At 40.5% G+C, this 26,027-nt stretch overlaps 4 protein-coding genes across 5 annotated transcripts in view; all 4 read right to left on the bottom strand.

The window, feature by feature from the left end:
- The window catches only part of LOC135336052 (uncharacterized), an 89,101-nt gene extending 68,233 nt beyond the window's left edge, over nucleotides 1–20,868 (bottom strand). Inside the window, exon 1 of the mRNA XM_064531826.1 lies at nucleotides 19,488–20,868. Coding sequence (XP_064387896.1) covers nucleotides 19,488–19,880 — 393 coding nt within the window. The 5' untranslated portion in view covers nucleotides 19,881–20,868. The remainder of the gene's footprint in view (nucleotides 1–19,487) is intronic.
- Nucleotides 272–983, bottom strand: LOC135336070 (uncharacterized). The gene is made up of 3 exons (XM_064531846.1): nucleotides 875–983; nucleotides 581–820; nucleotides 272–528 (listed from the first exon to the last, which is right to left on the bottom strand). Exons 1-3 carry the CDS (start codon nucleotides 903–905, stop codon nucleotides 287–289), a joined length of 513 nt encoding a protein of 170 aa, XP_064387916.1. The 5' UTR covers nucleotides 906–983; the 3' UTR covers nucleotides 272–286.
- On the bottom strand, nucleotides 3,312–14,473 carry LOC135335886 (uncharacterized). Of its 2 annotated transcripts, XM_064531544.1 has the most exons (20): nucleotides 14,315–14,473; nucleotides 12,128–12,319; nucleotides 10,838–10,978; nucleotides 10,546–10,740; nucleotides 10,210–10,356; nucleotides 9,523–9,720; nucleotides 9,327–9,467; nucleotides 8,934–9,140; nucleotides 8,625–8,768; nucleotides 8,257–8,448; nucleotides 8,036–8,155; nucleotides 7,579–7,815; nucleotides 7,268–7,414; nucleotides 6,935–7,129; nucleotides 5,837–5,971; nucleotides 5,508–5,768; nucleotides 5,070–5,249; nucleotides 4,666–4,920; nucleotides 3,666–4,236; nucleotides 3,312–3,610 (listed from the first exon to the last, which is right to left on the bottom strand). In XM_064531544.1, exons 1-20 carry the CDS (start codon nucleotides 14,406–14,408, stop codon nucleotides 3,397–3,399), a joined length of 3,966 nt encoding a protein of 1,321 aa, XP_064387614.1. In that variant the 5' UTR covers nucleotides 14,409–14,473; the 3' UTR covers nucleotides 3,312–3,396. The 2 variants fall into 2 exon arrangements, with proteins under 2 accessions (XP_064387614.1, XP_064387615.1); XM_064531545.1 differs by lacking the exon at nucleotides 5,837–5,971 and having other exon boundaries at nucleotides 3,314–3,610.
- LOC135335894 (uncharacterized) overlaps nucleotides 18,912–26,027 on the bottom strand; it is a 34,887-nt gene continuing 27,771 nt past the window's right edge. The window contains exons 9-10 of the mRNA XM_064531565.1: nucleotides 19,340–19,408; nucleotides 18,912–19,051 (exon numbers count right to left, since the gene is read on the bottom strand). Of these exons, the coding sequence (XP_064387635.1) occupies nucleotides 19,043–19,051; nucleotides 19,340–19,408 (78 nt within the window). The 3' untranslated portion in view covers nucleotides 18,912–19,042. The remainder of the gene's footprint in view (nucleotides 19,052–19,339; nucleotides 19,409–26,027) is intronic.

Here is a 26,027-nt window from a genome sequence, read left to right as displayed (position 1 = left end):
TAGTAATGATGGTTAGTATACCTTGAAACATTTCATTGTTCTCGAACTGTTGATCAGGAGTCAAATCAACTGCAATTCCTATGGTTTGCATGCCTGCCCTCAGAATGATTGGCATGTTGATAATTGAAGTGTAGTCTAGACCAGCCATAGCAGTAAAATCTATTTGAATGGGTGGGTGCGTGGTGAATGTACTATTGATATGATTATGTGTGTCATACATAAACCTGCTATCAGACCGTCCGCAGTCGAGAAGGACAACTCAATATCTCTGTTTAATGTATGGTTACTAGTCACTATAGTCAGAGTGATAAGATTGAATTAAAAAAACGTTCAGCTTACTAGTGTTAGCTCTTGCAAATGGTCTGGTAGTTGGTAGAGGCCTAAAATCTTCAGTAGCCATCATGGGTGTCAGAACTAGTGAGATATTGGAGGCCAGTTCTACCTCATTGGCCACTGTTACCTCAACGGGGATGAATCTATTACCCTCATCTACAACTCTCTCGCTCTCTCTCAACCGAAAAACGAGGGCTAAATGGAACAAGAATTGCGTAATTTGCATATTTGTAAATTTTGGTTATACCTGTGCTATCTTGTATAATAAACTCCTGCCTACTTCGAAAGAACACATTTTGTAAAGATGATTCAAAATCTCCCCTTTGGCCATTTGCCACACCAATTGCAAGTAGGGTCAACTCCAACACAAAAGTCTCATCTAGTTCCAATGCCACTCTGTCTGCTTGGAAGGTGATGGAGGTAGTTCCACCAGGGTTGAGAGGTAGAGAAACAACACTCTGACCTATACCAAACTCCTCTGCTGAAGCTGTTAGTGTGGAAGTAAGCAACATATAAACTCTGTTATTTACAATAAAAATACCTGTTCCTTCCCCATTGTAGTCAATGGCCATCCTAAGCTGTGCATCAGATGGACCCTTGAAGTATGCAAATGGAACATCATAAGGAAATTATGCCTCTGGTCTAGTGAAGGTGTCAGATCCAAAGCCTTATACTACACACATGCAGTGACGATACAAGAAAAATACAGAGTGGTTTAGCTTGTTAAATAGCAACAATCTATATGGCTAGAGAGTATACATAATTATAATAATTATTTAAAGCAAAAAACTAGTATTGTTATTATTATGCTATAGCTACAAATTAACACTTACCTATGCACTGGAAGCATTGACCACCATCATTGTAATACATTCCTGCATTATTATTGACACAACAGTCCTCAGCATTGGAAGAAGGTCCCCCCACAACAAGAGTAGCACAGCCAGGATCAGTGAAGCATCCAGTGAATTGGGCCTGAGCTGCAATGCAAAGATTGTATATCTGTAGACCTATAATGTACATCTAGCTATTGAGCATGCATGTCTTACCAGCAGAAATGGAAATGAGTAAGATGATCAATGTCAGTAGGAGTTGATTTGAAACTCCCTTCATGTTTTTGATTTTCTGCTCCTGCTAGGTAATTCTTGCTAATACACTACACAGCAATTTCAAGTCTCAGCTATAGGCCACACATTAGACTAGTGGAGGCTGCACACCTGGTATAGTTCTATTTAGAGAGCTAGATCTATTTGTTGCATGTTTGAGCAAAATATCGAAGAAACCAATGACAGTGCAAATATTAACATAATGGCATATTGCACAACAGTGAAGCCTGGTATAATGCATCAAAGCTAGTCACCACTTAATATCATGGGATGGATTTATGGATGGATTCACATGTATTACGTATTAGTTATTGCATTATCTCGTACAATATGTACGTAGTAAATCAGTGGTCAACTCGAGGCCTACGACCCTCGAGTTGACCACTGATTACTATACTGAGCCAATATCTGGCACTCTTCTGTGCTCATGCAATAACTAATAATTATGCAAATCCATCCCATCATTATATATATATATAAATCCATGCTTAGATTTATCACCCCTCATGTGTGCTTAGATATTATTACACCTTCATGTAATTATAAATCAAGGCAACCCATCACTATGGGGGGGGTGCCAAATGTGTAAAAAAATTGCTCGTATTTAACATAGTTACAGTCAGCTTTAGCAAAACAACTGTCAATGATCTTAAAACTATAACGCTCAATGCAAAATTAAGGGCTATTAAAAAAAAAAACACATGAAGAATTTACTGAGAATTACAGTAACATGCACACTTAAAAAGCAGGTCAGTGAAATATCCAATGCAGGCAATATGCAATTTAACATTGATTTTTTTTCTGTCATGATAATGTGCCGCATGCATTGAGTGATTATTAGTTCAGGTAGATATTTAGTTCGAATTTTCTCCGAATGCTGCATTAGAAATTTCACCGTAATCCCCAATGCATGTATTATAATAATGTGACAGGCTCTGGGAAAACAGACCATGCTTAGTGTGCCCATACCTCGTTCTATGCCTGAGTTATGCGCGTTGGAAACTCGAAGTTATAAAACAGCAATATTGAGTACTCCATCAGACATCAAAGTGCGTCAGGTAAAAGGGCGTGTAATGCACAAACAAAACAAGATTGAATCAAACTAATTAGACACACTAACATATGGCCATATGGGACTATACTATCCAGTGAAAACTTGGATAGGCTAAGTCGTTTCCAGTCCGAGCAGTGATCACTTGAAAAAACTACCGTTTGCGCCAGAACGTAATGATCCCCGTTTTTGCCAAACTACACAGCTATAGAGCTAACTGACACAAGCTGAGTATAATATAGATATAGAGTGCAGTACAGAATGGAGCAATTCTCAGAATCAGGCAACCTTGCAAAGCGGAGCTACACTTGTTTCTTTGTGAGGGTTGTAAAGTGCTTAGTCAGCAATGCTCCAGCTATAATTATATAGCGCTTATAGCTAAAGGTGCAAATCGAATTTTTCGGTGTTTTTCAAGTGATCACTGCTCGGACTGGAAGCAACTTGGCCTATCCAAGTTTTCGCTGGATAGTAGTCCCATGGCCATCTGTTAGTGTATCTAATTAGTTTTTTTTGCACTTTTATGTCTGACGGAGTTCGGCGAATTACTTATTAATGGTGGCTGCTTAGACAAAGCGCTTTGGTGGAAAGAGTTGGATTCAGAGCATCAGATTTTGCAGAGAGGTAGTAGAAAGACTATAGATAACTATAAGCCAAGAAAAAAATTTATGAGATTATACAGTATAGTCTATAAATCTGGTTATTGTTCAATATCAATATCTGCATGCTCCAATTGGTCTGTTTTCCCAGAGCCTGTCATTATACGTGCATATAATCATATGCATGAGGAGGAACAGGAGAAACATTTAAACTATAAGTCAGTTCACTAACATTTTAGTAATACTATCCGTTTTATAGAACTATATGTTCAGCTTCCTATAATTATTATCTCTTCTGTGCAATTAATAACTATTGCTTTAACTGTATGTCATCCTGCATGGGCTGTATGGTTACAGGCTCGTAAGTATCACAGGATGTTTGTTCAATCTGCACCTCTGAAGCATCGTCCCCTGCTGTAGAGGGTTGAGGGTTTCCAGTGGTACTCTTCAAGTCTGCCTCTTGAAATACACTGATGTAATCATAGTCATGATCAGGAAGCTCATCCAAAACAATTTCAGGCTTCCTGCATAGGTGGGTATATGACATTCATTATAATTATTAATAAACTGAGAACTCACATATCTAGATGTGGTGGGTTACTTTCATTGATACACAAGGTCTTCGATTTATATATCCGATACCTCAGAGCAACCAGCAAAATGACGGCCACCAATAGAGCAAGTATAAGAGCCAATGATCCAATCACGATACCAATCACAGCACCTATACTCAGAGTATTATCTGTGTTCGCTGTTATTATCAACGTGCGATTAGTGAGATCCTCAGGGCATTCGGGACTATCAGGATTGGCAATAATCACCGGACAAGTGCTGTTGATGCGAAGTCCTGCACTCTGCACAATGATGCTGGGAGTCTCTTTGCTCCATTGATCAATAAAAGAGCCAATTATGAGAGCCGAGATCGTTTGACTGCTGCTCAGAACTGCTCTGTATGTCACATGATTTGGAGAGTTCTCAAAGCAGCGGATAAATGGTCTTGAGATAAGAAATGTGTTGAAACCACATTGACAAAGCTCATTGACACCGTGGGAAAATTCATTAGTGATGTCGCTCGTTTTGACAGCTGTTTCTGACTGAGTATATGCTCCGCAATTAGAACTGATAATGAGTCGCAGCTGGATGTGAAGACCTACAAGGAAGTCATGTTCTTCGAAAGTCACACTCACAAAGATTATAGTTATCCAGTTCACTAAATAATAGTTAGGCATGCACTGTTTTGGAGGTGTCTAGAAGCCCAAATACACTGATTTAGTACAGGGTACTACAAGTGGCTGAGGGCTTCTAAATCACATGCATGGACACCGACAAAACAGTGCCTAGACACTATAATTAGCGCATGCACAAACCGCTTGACTACAGTACTGACAACGGAATACTAGATACTAAGTAAATTGCAGGTATATACTAAGTACCTCCTCTGAGGCACTTTTCCCATGTAATTCCCATGTAGATCTTATTTACTATAGTGTCTAATCACAATGATTTTGCATGGCATTATTAAACAATCAAAGGGAACTGCTTATTATAATTATATAGTGTACTTTTAAAAATTGCTTACTCTTGAAATTAATTTCATAGCTTGAGTTAACAATAATTGTGTGCTCATCAGAGCTCACAGTGACCTCACATCTGTACAGTCCAGCGTCTGACAGGAACAATGTGTCAAAGGTGAGAAGACCAGAATTAGTAGTAAGTGGCAGTTGTCCTCTGAACCAGTAGTAGGAAATGGTGAGCTGAAGTGAGTCAGTCTCAGTCACAGTGCATAATAAGGAGATGCTCTGTCCAATCATTGGAGCACCACTTGGAGTTATAGCTGCAGGAACACCACACAATTACTTAGTCGGTCAGCAATTGCAAAATTGCAAGTTCTCAAGTGACTGTACAATGTGTGTTTATTTATCTTCATGTGAACTCAATCACATTATCACAAGAAAGACATTGACACAGTGTTGTACACCTTACCATCTTGTAAGCATGAAGGGCTAGCTTCCTCCCACACTCCCTCCTCACAGATTCTTAGGTGACTTCCAAGAAGTGTGAACCCATCATTACAAGTGTAGGTGGCAACAGTATTATGAAGTCCTTGAGAAGTATTGTAGGTGATCATTCCGTTGAATAATGGTGGAAGATTGTCACATAGACCTGTCAATAGTTACCGAAACAACAATTATGACACAGACTATACAGTATAGTACAGTAATAGCCATGTGTGGTGCTGTACTGTAACCTCAAAAATTGTTCACTCAGTCAAAAAAAGCCTAGTCAGCAATATAAGCAAAAGGGGGGGTTCAATGGAACCCCTGGAACCCCTCTGGATCCGCCACTGCTATACGTATATGTATAATAATATGGAGGTACTAGAAGGCTTTACAGAACTAGTTGTACCGGTAGTTTACTTACGTGTACAGTCGAGTTCAACTTGGGAAGATGTTCCATTTCTCACAAAGACTCCGCCCTCTCCCTGTACTATCTCGCCACACTCGAGCAAGATCAGCTCACCGGGTAGTGGGAATTTAGTGGATTCTCCAGGGCTAGTAGTTACTGGACTGAATCCATCGACACATTCAAACATAGCTGAAGCTCCAGCAGGAAATGGTGGGACAGGTTCAGTGTTGTAGGTCACTATTGAATTCGGTGGAGCTGAGATCGCATCACATGCAACTGCAGAAAAAACCATTGGAGTAAAAATCTCTAATAATAAACTAATATTCCCCCTCCATTTAATTTACGGTCACAGATTGGTGTTTGCGGTGGATCAAATACTCCTGTTCCCTTGTCTGATTCCACACAAGTTTTACTATCAAGTCCGCCAGTGAGAGCGTAGCCAGAGTTGCAGAAGTAAGTGGCCAAGAATATAATTATAGCTGCATCAACAACGGGTTACTAAACGTGTTATAAATACCGTACCCTCGCAAAAATACGCCCCCCTGCAAGAAGTTTATTAGGGGACTGGGCTAGGGTTAGGGTAGGGGTTATAGAGTTATAATCACTAACGATGAGTTTTCACTTGAATATACATCCACCCGCACCAGCGGCCTCAAAGGCTTACACTTGTTGCTATGGTTATTTTGTATTTTCATTTCAATGTATAGTATGAACATTTCATTGACAACAACAATGTGAAGTAATGCATGAGTATGATAAGAATGAACATGGATAAGTAGACTCTAGACTCTATTCGTTGCTCATCAGATTTAGCAGCAGGAATTTCCTCGAAGGATGGACAAAGTTGCAAGCCATACTCCTAGCGAGCTATACTACTATAGGTACTTCGTTTCAGCAAACCCCGCAAAATTGGGTAATGAGTTTGTTCTCAGATTTGTGTTGTTCCCTTTCTTTGCGTATAGAACTATTGTTCCCTGTATAATTGTACATCTTCAAGGGCACATGTTATAATGTATGTTTAATCTTGGTGCAGCAAGGAGTAGAACCGAGTAGAGTCTACCTAGCTACACCTAAAACACTGCTGCTTTCTTCACTAAAAGCATGTGGCATTTAGCTACTGCGCATGCTCAAACTTGGAACCGGTGGGCGCATAATCGAGTTAAAATAATTATACCGTTGTGCAAGAACTTCAAAGCAAAAGAGGGGATGGGTGTGTATTTAAGATGGGACTATTTTGCGAGGGTACAGTAATGTCAATTAAGGGTTCATCTATTGGTCAAACTAAAAAAACATTTGCAAGGTGAAACGTTGCTATAGGATTGGCCAGGAAAAGTACGCAAAAGCGTAGAAACAAGAAATTCAAAAGTTGATTATGAAGGATACTACGTATCTTAGAATAAAATGGAGTCGTCTATACTGGTGAACATTACACAGAAACAAACCTTCATTATCAATGATGGAGATGACAGTGGTGTCCCCGCCAATAACCACGCCCTCAGGGGTGACCCCTGTGATAACGAGGGTAAATGATTCTGTGTCCTCCACGATGGTATTATCGACAATCATTCCCTCAAAACAAGCACTTGTGGCGCCAGCTGGGATAGTCAGTGAAGTCGGGATGGAGCTGGAATTGATGTCTGTGTGTATGTGTGTGTGGGCGGGGGTCAAGTGATACATTGTGCCATAAAAATTACAACTATATTGAATGTCTTTAGTAAAATTAATAATGAGTATACATAATTGAATAATTGGAAGTATGATTTTAGTATACGTACCTCCTGGAAACACAGCGGATCCATCTCTGGCTTCAATCGTCACGGTAACAGGTAGTAGGGTGACTCGGTCGAGAGTGACACACATCGTGAAGTTACCCACATCTTCGTCCACTGTTAGTTCAGGGCGGTCAAAGATCACCGTGACAACTGTGTGTGTGAGGGGTGGATGGGTGGGTGTAATGTGTGTGTGTGTGTGAGGAGGGGGCCGGGGGTGATGTGTGTGTGTGTGTTTGTGTGTGAGGAGGGTAATGTGTGTTATATTATTATATCATTGTGTACGAATATAATTATTGGGTAATGATTTAGCTCACCATCATCGTCCCGGACATTGACTGTTGTCGTATCGACCATGCCAAAAGTCACGCCCTCAGGGTTACCTACAATGTCGAGACTACCGATGTAACTCTCAATTGCCTCAAGTGCAATATCATCGTCTATCAGAGTGAACTGCACTATGATGGAATTGTCGGCATTTGGACCAGCTTCAAATGTCACCACTTCGTTGAATCCAGAGGCAGAGATTACCACGTCCGTTTGAGTGCTGGGACCTGTGATGGTGTGTGGAGTGTGGAGTGGGTGTGATGGTGTGAGGGGTGGGTGTGTAGGTCAAAATGTGGTATAGACAAGTGTGAAGCCGTGATCGTCTAGAGGTTAGGACATTACGTTGTGGCCGTAATAACCCAGGTTCGAATCCTGGTCACGCCATTCTTTTTGCCTATCACATGTATATTTTTAGGAGGCTAGCTTAATTAGTGGGTGTGGTCTTACCTCCGATGACTTGTACGGAGAATGGTTGGTCAGTGACTCCGGTCTTGACTACGACCACGCTGCTAGTGATTCCGTTCTCAGTGAATGTGTACATAGGACGTTCAAACATCACCAAGACCACTGCACGGGGTCACATGATAAATGTACGAATAGACGTTTTGTAAATCTTTCAACCAATTTTCAAAACTCCTCATTACTGTACGCTAGCCAAGCCCACTCACTATCGAGCTCTTGAATAACAACAGTAGCCACGTCGGATACCAAAACTACATCATCATCGCTAGTGAGTGTGACGTTGAAGGTCTCTAGTCCCTCTACCACACCGTCGTCCACAGGCAGCACCTCCACACAGACACGAAATACACCCGGACCAAAGATAAGGTGCTCCACAATCGCATTATAGTCGGCAGGGGCTGATAGGGGGGGGGGGGGGGGTGAAAGTAAAAGTTGAATAGCCGCCAGCTAAATTGGTGCTCTATATAGCTATACAGTACATTGTTACAGTCTACATAATTATATTGGGCAGCCAACCAACCATGCAGTTACTATATATGCATTATTTGATTGCTTAACACAATTAATCACTTACCAGTGGCTGTTCCGCCAGAGCTGCGGATAGTAACGACTACCTCATGATCAAGAGAGGGGGAGTTGGGCAATAACCTAGCACAGATCATCGCCGTTACGTTCTCAAAGGCCGGGTACATCTCTCGCTCAAAGCCAATCCACACAACTGTGTGTGTGTGTGTGTGTGTGTGTGTGTGTGTGTGTGTGTGTGTGTGTGTGTGTGTGTGTGTGTGTGTGTGTGAGTAATTTCATGCATCGGTACAATCACGAACTTGTGCATGTACGTACAAAAAAATAATACCTAGAAATTAATTAGTATAATTACACTAACCGTCATTATCTTCAATAGTTATGGTGGCCTCAGTTGGAGCAATGGTGACTCTGTCTGTGTTAGTGAGTAGAGACAGGTCAGCAAAGAAGTTCTCTAGTGGTTCAGATACTCCGTCCTCAGAAATGAGAACAGAGACATCTCCGACATCAGTGGTGGTCGTGAATGTTAGTGGCTGTATCACGCTCGAGTAGTCAGCATCGTTAACAGCTGTACAGAAATTAATTATCTTTGCATATAAGTATACATGAATTCACAATCCATATAACGTTCACAGAAATATTATGTATACATAGGAGGACACTTAATCCAGAAAAAAGGTTGTTCAATTATGGAGCGTTTAGTACCGCACAATTGTAATTGTTATCTACAGCTTTACATTATTGTAGAACTTACAAGAGGCTGATCCATATCTTGTGGTGACTTGCACCTGGATCTCTGCATCTAGCATACCGGAGATGACTGCCACCTGGAGACCAGCGTTACCATCACCCTCACTCACCATGACACCAGTCTCAACAAAACCAATTGTGATAACTGCAAAGAGCGAAAAAAATGTGAATCATGGCTAAACGTAAGAAGTCGCTCTCACCATCTTCGTCAGCAATATTGACAATAGCAGCTCCAGGAGCCACAGTGATACGCTCCAATGATGCTTCATTGAGAGTGGCCAAAAATATTTCTAAATCTTCATACACCATATCGTCCAGAATGCGGACAGGCACTGGGATACTGGTGATGGTCGAGGTGAAGGTGAGGATACGGGTCACGGCAGTGTAGTCAGAGCCATCTGTGTGGGTGTGAATGAGTGTGGGGAGGGGAGGGGGGTAATACGTTAACCTCTGCTTGCATGTATAACAAAAGCACTGCGGGTATCGTGGAAAGCTAGCTGCAAATGTGCAAGAAAATGACCCTGATTGATGCCTAAGAAGATTGTCAAAGTCCATAATTAAATGGCTGCTGAATTCTCATGAAACAGTGCAGCTTTGCAGGTCTTTCGATCTCGCAGCTAACCAATAGCTAGCGTTTTAGTCCAGAGCTAAATACTAAGAAGAATAGCCAACAGATGGAAGTCAAAGTAGCAAAACTAGCCATACAGTAACTCGGGAAGGATAATAATGCTTTAAAAATTGAATTTCAAGTAGAAGCCTATGGAGTGTAGCTCTTACTTGCACTTCATTTCTTATTTGAGCCGCTGTAGCAGTCTAGATACACACACAGATACTACCTCACTGTGCATGTACACACCGAGGCATAATAGTCTAGTAGTTTCTCTTACCAAAAACTGTCACATTTTGGTTGGAGAAGAAGATATCAACTGATACTCCATCAGCCAGTTCTCCACTGATGATTTGCACTGTTATTGGAGCATCGCCAATGTCTTCAGTCACATCATACACCTCCTGAGGGAATCCAATCACGAGCACTGTGTGTGTGTGTTTGTGTATGTGTGTGTGTGTGTTTATGGGGTGTGTATATGTGACTGCATAAAATTAATAGAAGTGTGGGGCCGTGATTATCATAGATAGTTATAGGACATTAATTGTTGTGGCCCTAATTATAATAATTGGTGTCACCACTATGCCTCACTATATAAAACATTACACATACTTACCATCCTCATCGTTGATGTTGAAGACGCTGGTTGGCACATCGATTATCACAAAATCATCGTTGGAGGTCAATACAAGGTCAAATGATTCGGGTAACTCGTAGCGATCGTCGTTAGTAACAGTAACAGTGAAACAGGCGCGGTTAGTATCGGGGTCAAAGGACAAATCAACGCTGAATTGTTCATAGTCTTCACCAGCTGTATGTAATAGAAGATAGTTATACATGCAAGCAATACACTTCATTGAATTTTGTTTTCAATGACTGATATGTAATACATCATTATAGGGACGTACCCAAGGCGGACCCGTCTCTACTGGCAACAGTGACGATGACCTCTCTAGCGAGAACGCCCTCAACAACCACTACACACACCTCCACATCCCCGGCAGTCTCCAGCTCAGTCCTTTCAGGAATCTCAAATACAACTTGAATACCTACGAGAATTAACGGAGAGAGGACTGTAAAATGATTAAATCCCATTTGTGTATGTTTGGGAATTATGAGCCATAATTTCATAAGCTTGCGGGCTCAGTTGCGGTTAGCCCGAGGCGAAGTCGAGGGAACTAACCGTATCCAAGGTGGTTACTAAGACGCATATTCTACTCTTAGGTGTGGTCTATCTAACTTGGACTTCATTGCACAGGCACGGGGCGTGGTTACAAAAGGCCAGGTTTGAATGCGTTAGCAACTGAATTCGTGCGAGCTGGAGGACTGTGAGAGACACCATGCAGTTGACAAAAAGACGAAATGAAAGATGACAGTAAAACTTAGTAGAGTTTGTGAAACGTTTCTTGAAGCTACTGGAAAGAACAGACAAGTACTAATAGATTCTAGGCTATAACTGACTGCAACACTACAATAAGAAGAATGATGGTGGAGTGGAGGTGTCACTTTCACTAAAATTTCATTCCATTTTTTGATAACTTCCTCAAATTATTGGTCACTTCCTGTAGAAAATACGCGTCCACTTCCTGTATAATAAGTGGGCTTCCTGTAATAACCATGTAATCTACTGTTTTTAGTCAATTACAATTACAGATGATGCAATGTAGTCTAAAGCTGTAGCTGCATAATAATTAGCTATGGCTGTTCAGTTTCTATAGCGCTTGCTGGATGATGGTAATAGGGTTCACCAGTAACTTTTCTTGTCTCTACGAGGAACACTGAGAGCCAATCCAACAATGATAGCTGCTGGAAAGTCACAAAGTCACATGACACTTTCAAGCATGCTCTTGCTCATAGAAAAATTAATTTAACCTAATAATAATACACCCAGGGATGAGCCACACTAGTCGGTGGTGCATGGTTGGGTGTAACCAAAAATAACCACCTCTTAGGCCTAGTTACCATGTTACAGGCTATAATTATATGAAAAAAGGCCAGCCACCACTTCAACAATTCTGGGCACACTCACTGCTAGCACGTACATGTAATACATGTACAAACATACTATGTACCTCAGTCATAATTATATTATACATGCACTAATAACTGATACACTTTTAATAAACAATAGTTTGACAATATCTTGCTGGAAAGGAATATACCATGAATATAATAGTAATAAGAAATGGTCCACTCACGAGTCATAGAGCAAACAGGTTCCATGCCAGAGAATGTTCCGTCAGATTGACAATCTCTAGTGTCGTCTCCACTGAGGACGAATCCATTTTCACAAAGGTAAATGGCCATAGTTCCGACATCATAATCAGGAGTGATATCAGGAGAGTAGGAGATCACTCCATTGGCTATCTCTGGCAGAGGGGGGCATTGTGCTGTGGGGAGAATAAAGCTGCATGAACCAATTATAAGGTGCAAACACAATTCTATTAACCCTTTCCCGGCTTTAGCCGTCATATGACGGCAGCGGTAGTGATAATGTTCAAAAAATCGTTGTGGACACTGTGTTGGAGCTATGCGCACGCTGTAGGTATACCAGCACATGCGCATTGAGCTGCTCTTTCATATGGTATTTTAATATCTTGCCTTGAGGTACGCTTTGTGCAGTACAGTCGAAAAAAGTGACCGTTTGATATAATGGCTACAAGATCTTCGTAGTACAACCTCAGCGAGGTTCTACTCAGTGTTGTTAATAAGGATGGCTCAATTAATTATTGGGATTTATTGTGGATTTCTTGTATATGTGATTATATCTTTTGGATGGTTACATATAAACTGATGAAACATTGCAATAATGTAGTCTTATCACAGATGAAGGAAGAGAAAGGGATTGGAAACGATGGGCGTGGTTGAATTCAGGCGCGTTACGGTGATGTAATCATTATCATTATTTAGGGATACATTGCGCGCGAGATTGGCGCCAATAAGAGAGGCTGCTGTGGCAGTGAATCAAAGCTTGCTCATCAAAGGGCTAAGATATCTTGCACAGGTTCCCTGGCCAATCCTAGCAATTTTTCACATTGCAAATGTTTTTCTAGTCGGATTCCCTTTCTTTTTCAGTACAGAAGTATAAATTTACGTATCATGACATGCATGCATGCATAAGTGGAACGTCAAGAGGCAGTACAGAAGTTCAAGAAGAGAAGACAGGACTAATCAGATATCTTCTCGAATATCTCTGGACTAATAATTAATAGTAATATTGCTTGATATGTTTAATTTGTGTTAAATGACAGCCATTTTAAGAGCATGATATCTAGCCAGTGCATATCGCATGCCTGTCAGAGAAAGAGAGCTAGAGAGCTGAACAGTGTGAAGAAAAGCAACATCTCTGGCTCAGGCTCAGGCTGGAAAAGCACAGCACTGATCGTTTTAGGTGCACGGTTTCTTAGCCACGCCTATCTATTATTTGCAACAACAGAGTCATTAAAGATGGCGGAATTGTCTTGGTAAGAGAAATAGAGACTGAGAGGTCATCTGCCTCGTGGAAGCAATCGCAAATCTGAAGAAGCGCTTTGTAATCCAGGTTGTAGTCGTTTGGAAACCCTGTGCAGAATGTCCTGAAGATGGTTGTACTTGGAGCAGACTGAATCTGAACTGTGCATGCATGCACACATGACAAGAATGACGTATAGCTAATAGTCAGTCACAGCAGTCCTCTTGCGTGTGTGTGAATATTTTAGGAGCATAAAACCAACAATGGAACTGCAGACCTGCATGGTCTACTAATTTCTTTTTCAAGCAGCAACACATCCCCAACAACTGCATGGCATGGGGTCCAAATTACTGCCATTTATCTCGAGAACTCACACTATATACTGTGGAGCAGCATGCAGGTATATAGGGGATGCCATTCTTTTTGACACCCTTCGTCTGTTAATTCTTAATTCGGAGGTTAATTCTTGCACTAAATGCATCTTTCATGCAAAGGCAACGTCCGTTGTCTGGAGTTTAGAGATGTCCGATTCGGGGTTGCAAGTATACACTATATAGTTAGATAGTAAAAGCAGTTGGTACAAGGCATGTTGTCCGCTACAACAGAGGGATCCGCGATTCCACGGTAGTAATATTATTGTACCCAAAAGATATTGCATATAATTATACATACATTGTATTATACGGAAAGCATGAACAACGATCGGCTATATAACCAGTGGTGGATCTAGAAAAAATGGTAGGTAGGTGCTGAGCAAGAGAGGCAAGGAGGATCCCGCGCAATTATTTACTTTCCAGAACCTACATAATTAAGCACACAATCAGGCCAGACCATCTCCCTGAGTCTCAAATCCAACTTTAGTGTGTACAAGCACTGGCTATAATAATTATTATTATCAGCTAATAGAAAAGCATGCACAATACCATGCACTTACTGCTATCCATGGTGGGGTCATCACCAGCTCCAAGCGATATATGAAGGAGGACAGACAATAGGAAAAAGCAACACAAATTTTGTGAGCTAGCCATAATAATTATAATAGCCTCTAAACTCGACAGAACCTTTCGAGGGATGGCATTATTTCTGGCTCACTATAATTATCTATATAGCCCATAATATAATACGACATCAATTGGTTGACACAGCTAAATTAAATAAATGGCAATTTTGTTATTATTATCTATATATACTTTCGACATCATGTATATCTATTGTTCGTCAGCCAAACCAACCGTAATTATACGCTCATAAATTATTCATTATACTCCATGCAGGTTTTTAGTCTCATTATAATGTATTATGTGTTTATCTGTTAAAGCAACACCATAGAACATGAGCTTCATTATAATACAACACTAAAACTTCCTCAGGCTCTTAATTATAATTGTAATTATCGTCATGCACCCAATAATTTTACTCCGAGGTGCTTGTGATGCACTAGCTAAGTATGTGGGTATAGGTGTTGCAGGTGTGTTGAAAATAACACTGAAAGTATTCTTTGTTCGGCTATAAAAATGTATTAGTCTACTATTGCTCTATATAGAGAGATATTATATACTTCAGCTATAATAGTAAAGTCCAACTCGCGCTTCCTGCTTTAGCTACCTCATTGATAGCCATTATTTCTCTAATTATCAATGAAATATTGAAATTATTTTTTTCTTGTTCTTTGTTGCCTCTAAGCACATGGTTGGCTGAATTTTTGTGGCTAATTACATTGATGACGGACCAATTTATAATTATATTCATAGTAATAAATAATGATAATACTGCTCACATCCGCTTATAATTTACTGGAGTCTCAGACGGGAAACTACAGTCTCATTTGGAGTGGCCTAAACAATGGAGCTACGAACAACACAGATTTTCGAACGATTTAGCACCACGGTAAGCAAAAACAAACAGCGATATGCAGAATCTGACCCTACACAAGCCGACTTACATGCCTTATGAACAAGCTGGGTTGAATAGCAACGTCGTAGCTCTTGCAATGATGACGTAATAATCCAGAAAACAAAAGTGTGCGATAGTTGGAATTTCGGAAAGAGTAATGTATCCCCAAACCGAGGTACTTGCCGCTTTAATTAGCTAATATCGAGCTTTCCATCAGCTTTAGTATGTCCTATTTAGTATGTAGTGAACATAAGCAACACTAAAATTACTTCACTGCTACTCAAAACAAGTTGTATACAACCATCCACGTGGGTGTTAAAAGTGCTGATTCAGCACTTACTGTTCGAAAGTTTATTGTTTGTAAGGCATGTAAGTCGGCTTGTGTAGGGTCAGATTCTGCATATTGCTGTTTGTTTTTGCTTACCGTGGTGCTAAATCGTTCGAACATCCGTGTTGTTCGAAGTTCCATTGTTTACTCTACTTATTTAATTGGTGTAATTATTAGATGGCCACATGCTAATAATTATTAGTAAAACCAGTAGGTTTTACATAGGATTGGCAGTGGGTTTGCCCGTGTTTAGCAATATTTCAATTATTTTGACTCATGTTCAAACTGTTCTATCTCTCAGAGGTAGGAAGATGTTTTACCTAAGGGGGGCAAACAATATGTTATACCAATATCACTGAGACACAATTTAAAATTCTCCAAAATATCTATTAGAGAGCAGTGCTGGCTAAGGGGGGCGAAAAAGCAAAATATTTGGCTGAGGGGGGCAACTGCCCCCCTTGCCCCCCTGGTTCCTACGCCTATGTATAATCTCTGCAGGGAAAGGCCACATCAAGAAACTGGCTGAACAGATAGTTTATTTAGCCTTTTCTCTCTTTGTATCTCTCATTTCATAATCCATAAACATTTTAATGAATGAATATTTTCATTTTAAAAATTGCACTATTTCTACGTTTCACCGCTCTTTGTCTGACTGACTGAGTAAGTAAGTGAGTAAGTAAGTAAGTAAGTAAGTTTCTTGCCCAGCATTTACTCCAAGTACAGCCATCTCCAGGACATTCTGCACAGGGTTTCCAAACGACTACAACCTGGATTACAAAGCGCTTCTTCAGATTTGCGATTGCTTCCACAAGGCAGATGACCTCTCAGTCTCTATTTCTCTTACCTAGACAATTCCGCCATCTTTAATGACTCAGCAATTGTGTTGTGGCCAATAATAATAGATAGGCGTGGCTAATAAACCGTGCGCCTAAAATCAGTGCAGCAGTGCTTTTCCAGAGCCTGAGGTGTTCCTTTTCTTCACACTGTTCAGCTCTAGCTCCCTTTCTCTGACAGGCATGCTATATGCACTGGCTAGATATCATGCTCTTAAAATGGCTGTCATTTAATACTGATTCGCAAATTCAACATAATTATCAAGCAATAAATTATTACTCTAATTATTAGTCCAGAGATATTTGAGAAGATATCTGATTAGTCCTGTCTTCTCTTCTTGTACTGCCTCTTGACGTTCCACTTATGCATGTCATGATACGTAAACTGTACTGAAAAAGAAAGGGAATCCGACTAGAAAAACATTTGCAATGTGAAAAATTGCTAGGATTGGCCAGGGGAACCGCAAAAAAGCGTGGGAACAAGAAATCAGACGAGAGCATAACTCCAATCCGTTACAACGTCATGAACATGTACAATACATAGTATATTAAATAATAGACTGTGTTCCAGATCCACCTATCAGCTTCCATCCACCACATCATTCACCAGTACGGTCCGTGCATGTTACTACGCATGGATGGACTGTGTGTACCTGTGCTCAACACTGCATGTATTAGGAACATCAATTCATCACAAATCATCATGATTATGTGCCCCACATTCTAAAATGGATGTATAATAAATATATATAGGGATTGGTCATCACTCCACCAGTAAAAATTGCGTGGCATATTGGCTGGGAAAACATGGGAAAACTACCAGTATACATGTGATTGACGTTGTAACGGATTGGAGTTATGCTCTCGTCTGATTTCTTGTTCCCACGCTTTTTTGTGGTTCCCCTGGCCAATCCTAGCAATTTTTCACATTGCAAATGTTTTTCTAGTCGGATTATATGAATGATTGATCAGAGAAACCTATTGACTGTTTACAAGTGTAGAACAGTATTATTTACCTTATCTTTTTTAGTGTTACGTTGTGCATTGTGCATTTGTGTGATGTTGGTCGCTGACATCAAAAAATCTGTGAATTAATATATTATATATTTAAAAGATAACTGCGTTGAATTTCTATGCATGCTATAGTTTTGAGGTGGGCCATGAGCACATGCATTATATAGACACATAATATGATATACTGATCGCCCCCCCCCCCCCCCCCCCAGCACCTGTCGTACCAGCCTCGATCCCAGGCCACACTTGTTCTGAGAGTGAAGGCCCTGTAATAGTTCAACATCTGTACAATCAGTTACTTAGTCCGAACCAGTAACTGGCACACCTCTCACATGCATGCACCTCCTGGAACAAGCAAGTCAAGTGCTGACAGATATTCTGTTCTAGTAACAACTGCACTAGATTTCTGTAAGTTATTGCATAAGGATTTTTGCACAACAAACATAAATCATCCCTTCATTAGTCTGAACCAGTGGAACCTCCATTAACGACCACCTCTGAAGAGCAACCACACGTTATATAACGGCCAAAAGCTCAGGTCCGGATTGAAACTACAATGACTTCAATGTAAAGCAACCTCTCAGGAGCGATGTCCCCAATAAGCTTTAGCAATGGAAAATATCCTCTCAGAATGGACAGCCACACCCAGAATTAGCAGAAAAATTATTGTTGAAATAGCATTATTTTCACAATCGTGAAAACCTAGCTGTAGCTTGTCCCTACAGCCTTTAAGAAGCAGTTAGCAAAGCTCCAAGATTTATTTGCAGCAAGAAATGACTCATAGAGCACACACAGCTGCATGGCAATCGAAACCTCCCAAGGAAGACCACCTCTCTATAACGGTCAAAAGGTTGTTCCCCAATGGTGTCCGTTTTATGGAGGTTCCCACTGTATAACCACACCTCTCACACCTCATGTGCATAATGGGAGGCAGGTAGTATCATTTTGATCACTATACACTCTCAAATACACTAAGTATATAATTCAACAGTGACTTTACCTCTTTGGGTACCGACTTGACTGCTTCAGTGTACGTTGATCACCACCTGCTGATGATGATATTGTAGTTCTTACAGTCTCTGGACCGGAGTTGCTGAGTATTGGAGCCTTTCTGATGACAGGGACCTCTCATCTATCAGAATTATGACTTAGTAGTTAATTTACCGCTTTGAGTATGGACTTAACTGTCACCACCAACCTGTGAAGAGGAGTCACTATATACAGTAAATTTCGCTCTTAGCATGCATGCACTTCTGACTGCATGTACACCACATGAGAAGTGTCTATATACATGTTAATATTATAGTAATAGCTACATGCTGTTGCAGTATATAAATCTATCAGAGTATGGTTGATCACTGCCACTTCGTTGGATACTCTCTGACCTCTTACCTCCCACAAGAGAAGAGTTGTAGGTAATTACTTGGGTAAAGATCATTAACGCAACAAGAGACAGATTAGATTAGCCATGACTCACATTGGGAAAAATCACACACACAATAACAAGAATATATAGCTACTGTGTGTTCAATTCAGTACAAGAGTCCTACACATAGCTCTAGCTTTACAGTCAGTCACTCTCAGCACTCATAGATCACTGGGTCTGCATGTAAATAAGGTATACTAGTGATTCAAGCAGTACACATTATGTCAGGTATAAATCAAAGCTGCAAATCACTGAAACCATATAGCACACTGTATACAACATGTACACTGTTAGAGGAAGTAAGTGATCAAGTGGTAAACTACAACTGTAGTGATTAAGTGTACTCTCCACTTGGACGTAGATCTAGATTTTCTTCAAGTTAATTTGTTCTAGAACTGAGCTGCTGCTGAACTTTCAAATTGGAGAGAACCACCCTAGATTATTGTACAGCTGCGGACAACGCACCTTTTGATCGTCACCACTGATACTAAGCACAGAGGGATCAATATCATCATGAGCCACACCAGCTAGATCCTGTATATACGTAGTACATGCATGAAGGGCTAGAGTATAATTAGACAGTCATGCATGTATATTCATAATACACACTCACCAGAGGATTTCTCCCAGTGAAGACGCTGTACTTGTTGAGAGTCTCCCTCAGACAGCTGTAAGTTCCCTCAGTCTCACTCCTCCACATCTCAAGGGCCTGGATCACCTCCTGTCTGGGACTGACCGACTGAATTTTGACAACTGAAGTTTGAGATGGACTCAGCATTATTCTGAACATGCGACTGTTTCGAGCAACTTGATCTGGATTTTTATTATCTGAATTGGTAACCAGTTCGGCAAAATGGGAAATGAAAGCTCTGGAGATTTTCTCCTCTTTCTTGGTATTGTTGTCACTGTGGATACACTGTATTGTGGTTTGATCCAGGCCAGCGTACGACTCAAACTGTAAGAGATGCGCAAAGGGTAGGCCAACTTGTTGTGTTGATTTGATCATTATTCTGTTGGAGGAGACTGCTGCTGCAATTCAGGAACAGAAGCATCTCTGTCAGTGGAAGTAATTTCCTTCTAAATAATAACTATCCAAGTGGTTTCCTGTTTGCCGTTACAAGAGGCAGTTTTGCATAGAGTTGGGGAGCACGGAGCTTGTCCTCTGTCTGCGGAATCAAGAAGGTCTGCATGTGGGAGATTGTTTCTGTGTATCTAGATAGTGATTTCAATCCGTGCCATAGCTAGTGTCCTTTATAGAGAGGTTGTCCTCTAGTGGGAGGGTCCGTTATGGGAGGTTCCACTGTGTACATTGCAGTGAATGGTCACATAATTACACAGGACACTAGCTATGGCACGATTGAAATCACTATCTAAGTACACACAAAATTGTAGCTATAATAATATAGTGTACCGTAACGACTGCATGTGGAACCATTGCCATGCATGGATCATCACCGACTTGCATGTTCCTAGTGGGTTCTTTCCATACTGAGTATATAATATCCATGCAGCATGACAATGCATTATGCATCTACCGTATAACAATAACACAGCAACCCAAATTGTTGGCTCCCATTCCCTCAGCTGTGCTATTCCGAAAAATAGCTTGAGGTTTGAGTGGTAGTTAAATATTACACGTCAATCGTGGCTGTCACAGTAATGCTATTCATGGATATTCAAATGTTTCCTGTGTACTCACTCTGCTGTGTACTGCATGTACTTCTCAACCATTAATTGTGTGGTCGCAAAAGAATGCATACTATACTGGAAATGGTGTGATTTGCACATGAACTTACTGTTATTCATATCCTTGCTGGCTTTCAAATAAATTAGCCTGCCTGACTGTGTGTCAAAGTTACAGCTAAAAAGCCAATAATTATGATAAATTTAGTTACTAAATTAATTGTAAAATGCTTCGATTTGCTTGTTAACGAAAATTATATATCAAGTGATCAAAATCGATACAACTTGCAGCATGCCTTCTTCCTACCCGATACGTCAAACCCAGTTTTTATTGCAGTGACATACTATTTTACAAGAAACATGTCTGGAAATGGCTCCACTGATTATTCTCTATAACCTCTCCCAACCAGACCTGGTTTTGGACTCAGTCCACTTTCTACTTGTTCTAACCAGTTGAATCTCTCCAGTATACATCTCTTCTGTCTTCTGATCCATCACTACGTGAGTCACATGTCTCCTCGTATCTCAAACCGAATTGTATGGAAGCTGATCCCGATACGCTCAAGTTTCTCACCCAAAGGGTAAGCTATACCAGTAGTATAATTGTGATTAATTTTGTCTTAATAATCATGTTTTTTGCAGCTAAAGCTCTATGCCATGGAACAAAAAGTTGCTGCCCGTATTTCTGATGTATATAATGCTAAAGGAGAGAGCCTTGAAACACTGGAAACCTTTTTTAAAGGACAAAATCCGCTAGTCATCCAAGGAGAACATTTAACAAGATATACGATAAGTTTTCACGTGGTTTTTCCAGTATTAGTGATCGGTTTTTTGTTCCATCACTTAATTGAGAACTACAAAATTAATTTTTTTACATCTCTAGAGTAAAATTTGCTACAACTAGTGACGATAACATAGATGACGATGCGTCAGATGACAAAAGAAAATGGAAGCCAAACATTTCCTCAAGAAATATGCACATTTACATTGCTGTACTTGGTTCTCTGACCTTCATCTTCTATATGTACTTGTCTTAGATTGCTTGGCTGTGGGTTATAGAAATACACGAGAGCTTGGAGACATTTCTTCAAGGAAACAACACGTGATCAGTTTAAGTGTATTTTACTTTGAAGCTGATTACGCAATCCCACACATAATATTTGTTTACGATATCTTCATCTGTCTAGCAGTTCTTGTTGGGCTAACCTGTGCCAGCTGTGTATTGAAAAAGAGTTGGTACTACGTTTTGCTTGAACCTTTTTCCTGTGTTGTTGTTCATTCTTACCATTATTCTTATGGCTACATACACGCACCCCATCATGCTTCGACCATTATCATCAATTTCTGTTCTAAGTATTTGTTGTGACATACCGAGCGGCGTATTACAACCTTGTTCACTGCTTTGGAAAGTGTAAAAGATCAGCTGAACGTATACTGGTACTACAACATCAGATGAACCATGTAGTTTGTGATTTGGCTACTTATTGTTCATTCTTACCATATTCTTATAGGTTACATACACGCCCCCCATCATGCTTCGGCCATTATCATATTTTACGCAATTTCTTGTGCTGCTGTATTACGTGGTAGAGTACCAATTTAGTGTATGTAATTATGACAATGTTATTTATACGTGTATACACACCACCTACCAGATAGGAGTAGACCAAGCTGATGATGATGGTTACTACGACAACTACAATGTCCCAGGCAATGGTGAAAGTTTCCCCAGGCATCACAGGGTGTGACATCCACCACTTTTTTTATCTTGCCAAAGCAACTGTGCATGAAGCAGAGCGAGTCAAATCTCACAGCCTAACTGACATGCAGATCACCTTTGTTCTCCATTGTCTTGTCTCAGTCTGAAACAACTGTCCACGCCTAGGGATATTAGGGAGGTCACGCTCCCTTGCTCTTATACAGGGGAGAAGGCAGTATCACAACGACGCTTGATCTCAGCCTTCATCTTGTCACTGACTGCAGGGGGGGTTGTTGATGTGAATTATACATAGTATCCGGGGGGGGGGGTATTTGCAATGTAAAAGTTGCTAACGTAGGATTGGCTAGGGGAAGCACCAAAAATTCTTATCAGGAATTCTGGTATTTGTTGTGATTCTCTTTCTCATTGTATACAAACTCAGGTATTTATCTTGTTTCTTTTATTATACAAGTTAGTTCTTTTCTTCATTGCGTGGAGAACACTGCTTGCTTGATAATGTGTTCACGCTCGATAACTCCACTCCGACAGTGCTAGAATTATCTCGTGGATTAGTGCTTCCTTTCTCAGAAGACACAAAGTTATCAGTATTTGATCGACAGCTACTAAAGAGTTTTATCCATGTCTGGCGGAATTCAGTGCTTCGAAGACCATATATAATAAAAATTAGCACACCTTGAGAGCGTACAAAGATCGAGAATATCACTTGGAATGTGAATGACAGCTCCACAAGACCAGAGCTTGTTGATACTAGTCCAAAGCCCCAACCCAGGCCAAGTACAACCGATAGGCACATTGCAATGACCAAGTTCTTCTTAACATTCCTCACTGACTGCAGGGGGGGTTGTTGATGTGAATTATACATAGTATCCGGGGGGGGGGGGTATTTGCAATGTAAAAGTTGCTACCGTAACGTAGGATTGGCTAGGGGAAGCACCAAAAATTCTTATCAGGAATTCTGGTATTTGTTGTGATTCTCTTTCTCATTGTTCCTATCAACCTTGCCATTGACGATGCTCCCAATCGACTGCTAAACATCAACCAGACGATTCTCGTATTTACTACTCTCGCAATCACTTACAAAGTAAGAGCAGCGGCACAATCTTCGACCACTAGTAAAAGCCAATACGAAAACTGAAGCCGACTCCACTACCGCTTACTCCACCTACAGGCCTGGGCGCTGCAACTACGGACACTCCACCTACAGGCCTGGGCGCTGCAACTATGGACACTCCACCTACTGCATGGCCTGGGCGCAGTAACTACGTACACTCCACCTACTGGCCTGGGCACTGCAACTATGGACACTCCACCTACAGGCCTGGGTGCTGTAACTACGGACACTCCACCTACAGGCCTGGGCGCTGCAACTATGGACACTCCACCTACTGGCCTGGGCGCAGTAACTACGTACACTCCACCTACAGGCCTGGGCGCTGCAACTACGGGCGCTGAGCTTCTTCTTGATGCTTTACAAGCTCTAAAAAGAATGGGGGGAAATGAGTAGATCTATAACTGAGACCCTACTGTAACAATAGTGTTATAATAATAGTAGCTATTGCATTTTTGTTTTATTATAGCCAGGGTCATATAATATTATTATAGCTAGCTATTGAATATCGATCGAGTTGTCACATAATGTATATGCATAATATACAGTTACTATAATTACATGTATACATAACGGTAATCATATTTTATGTATGAGAATAAAATCGCAAAAATGTGTACTCACAAATAATTGGAAAATGCGATGAACTTATTAGAACCACTTGCGAGTAATTAGACACGCTATGAATAACATTAATTTCACACATTTAGTAATACCTTTGATTTCCTTTTATCTTGTCACGTAGGAAATTAGAGCCTTCAGTGTGTAACTATATATATATGGGGTAAGAATAAATGGTCACATAGGATCAAAATAACATGCAAATGCTATGCTTTCTATCCAAAGTATTTTGTGTAGGCTACTGGGTTGTTCTAGCATTGCTATAGTTATACCACTGTATCAACAATTAGGAGCCAGCACACAGTTCTTGTAAAAGTAAACTCAAAAGTACACTTAATGAGATTCATATTAGCACTGTGTTTGTTATGCCTCGAGGCGTAGCCGCACGAGGGATACGGTAAAGCTGACTGTGTGTGTGTCTGTCTGTCTGTCTGTCTGTCTGTGTGTGTGTGTATTCCAGCTATAACTGCTCAACGGTTGCAATGCGACGAAAACTAACAGCTTCTATAGGCTTCTAGCCACGTTCTCTTGGATTTTGATTCGTGGATTAGCAAACTAAAGCTTCTTTCTAGAGTTATGGCTAGTTTCACTCACATTGAAGGCTGTTGCAGTCTCTTCAGAATCTTTCATAGCATCGTCTGTCCGCACAAACTTTCTATTCAACATATGAGTTAGCCTTGCACTAAAGCGCTAGCTTTTTGTTAGCTACAATACTCAGAAAATATCTGTTAAAACAGCTAGCTAGCAGTAGCCATTTGTGAAATTGATCTCTTTGGACACACCCTTTAATTATTCCTGTGGATGTAATGCGCATGCGCGCTCATTCCCCATGTGTGATATCCAAGATCCAGATCCAGATTCTCCTGGCAGAATCATCTTTGTCTTGAGGGTCTGGTAAGCCACAAAACACTACCATATAACAATATAGCCTCGATCCCAGGCCGATCTGTCTCTAATTGAACGCTAGGTCGAGGAGGCGACCTAGCGTTCAATTAGAGACGGATCGGCCTGGGATCGAGGCTAATAACAATATAGATAACAATATGCATGTACACAGGTCTTTTCTTCTTAGATATTATATACACTGAACTACAGATCCTGGAAGAATCAATTTTCTTCTTTCTTGAGGTCCTGGTAAGCCACATAATACAATAAATAACAACAATAGATGCATGTAAATAAGTCTTTTCTTCTCAGTGACTTTATATAGATAAGCTAACTTTAATATAAAATTCATTATAGATAACACTCTAATACTTTTGAGCGAAAGCAAAAACATGGCGAGAGGCATTAGCACAGCGCCAGCTTGAACACTAGTTATAATGGTCACTTTATTAAATTTTATCCGAGGACCAAAACAACATGCAAACGTTATTCTTTCTAGTAAATGTGTGTAGGCTGCTGGGTTGTTCTAAAATTGCGTTAGCATTGCTATAGTTCTGACACTGTATCAACACATCATATACTGTTTGGAGCCAGCACACAGTTCTTGTGTAGACAATCCCATAAAGCTTATGATGATCATGAGTTGGCAGCAAAGCAAAATGGGCTACTCACTATACACAGTATACATGTAGCGTAATGAGATTACTGACACTTTGATCAAGCTAGGGATAGTCAAAATAATTATACATTTTGTACAATTAAAAGTATGATGAAAGGAGAGATAGTGCAGAGCTGGCATGGTGTAGACTTGTTTCTAATAGATCTATTAATCATGTCATTGACAACAGCCGAGGGTTAGCACTTCAAAACTCTAGTTAGTTTGTTGACTGTCTTGATATGGTTTCCTAGCAACAAGGAACGCACAGTTATGAGCCAATGCCATCACCATGCCTGGATTAGGAGACTCGGTCCGATGGGTCCCACACTAGAGAGTACAGAAGGTGACTGAACCATAATCAAACTACGACAACTGCATGTTTGTTGAGAGAGACGCTATTATTTATTCTTGCTTCTCTTGCTTCATTATTTTGACAGACTACGAAGTACATGCACCCATTAATGCTCCATATATACAT

This window comes from Halichondria panicea, chromosome 5 (assembly GCF_963675165.1).
Source record: "Halichondria panicea chromosome 5, odHalPani1.1, whole genome shotgun sequence".
Taxonomy (NCBI): domain Eukaryota; kingdom Metazoa; phylum Porifera; class Demospongiae; order Suberitida; family Halichondriidae; genus Halichondria; species Halichondria panicea.
The sequence above is the reverse complement of the archived record's forward strand: the minus strand, read 5'-3'. Positions and strand labels throughout refer to the sequence as shown.

Bases quoted from the DNA above. Each gene is read 5' to 3' on its own strand.
- LOC135336070 (XM_064531846.1), bottom strand. From the start codon at position 905: ATGGCCATTGACTACAATGGGGAAGGAACAG. The intron at 821-874 runs GTATTTTTATTG...CCACACTAACAG, and splicing joins CTACAATGGGGAAGGAACAG to CTTCAGCAGAGGAGTTTGGT. The intron at 529-580 runs GTATAACCAAAA...TGTTCCATTTAG, and splicing joins TATTATACAAGATAGCACAG to CCCTCGTTTTTCGGTTGAGA.
- LOC135335886 (XM_064531544.1), bottom strand. From the start codon at position 14,408: ATGGCTAGCTCACAAAATTTGTGTTGCTTTTTCCTATTGTCTGTCCTC. The intron at 8,156-8,256 runs GTGAGTGGGCTT...GACCCCGTGCAG, and splicing joins TGTTATTCAAGAGCTCGATA to TGGTCTTGGTGATGTTTGAA. The intron at 5,769-5,836 runs GTAAATTAAATG...TTTTTTCTGCAG, and splicing joins GCAAACACCAATCTGTGACC to TTGCATGTGATGCGATCTCA.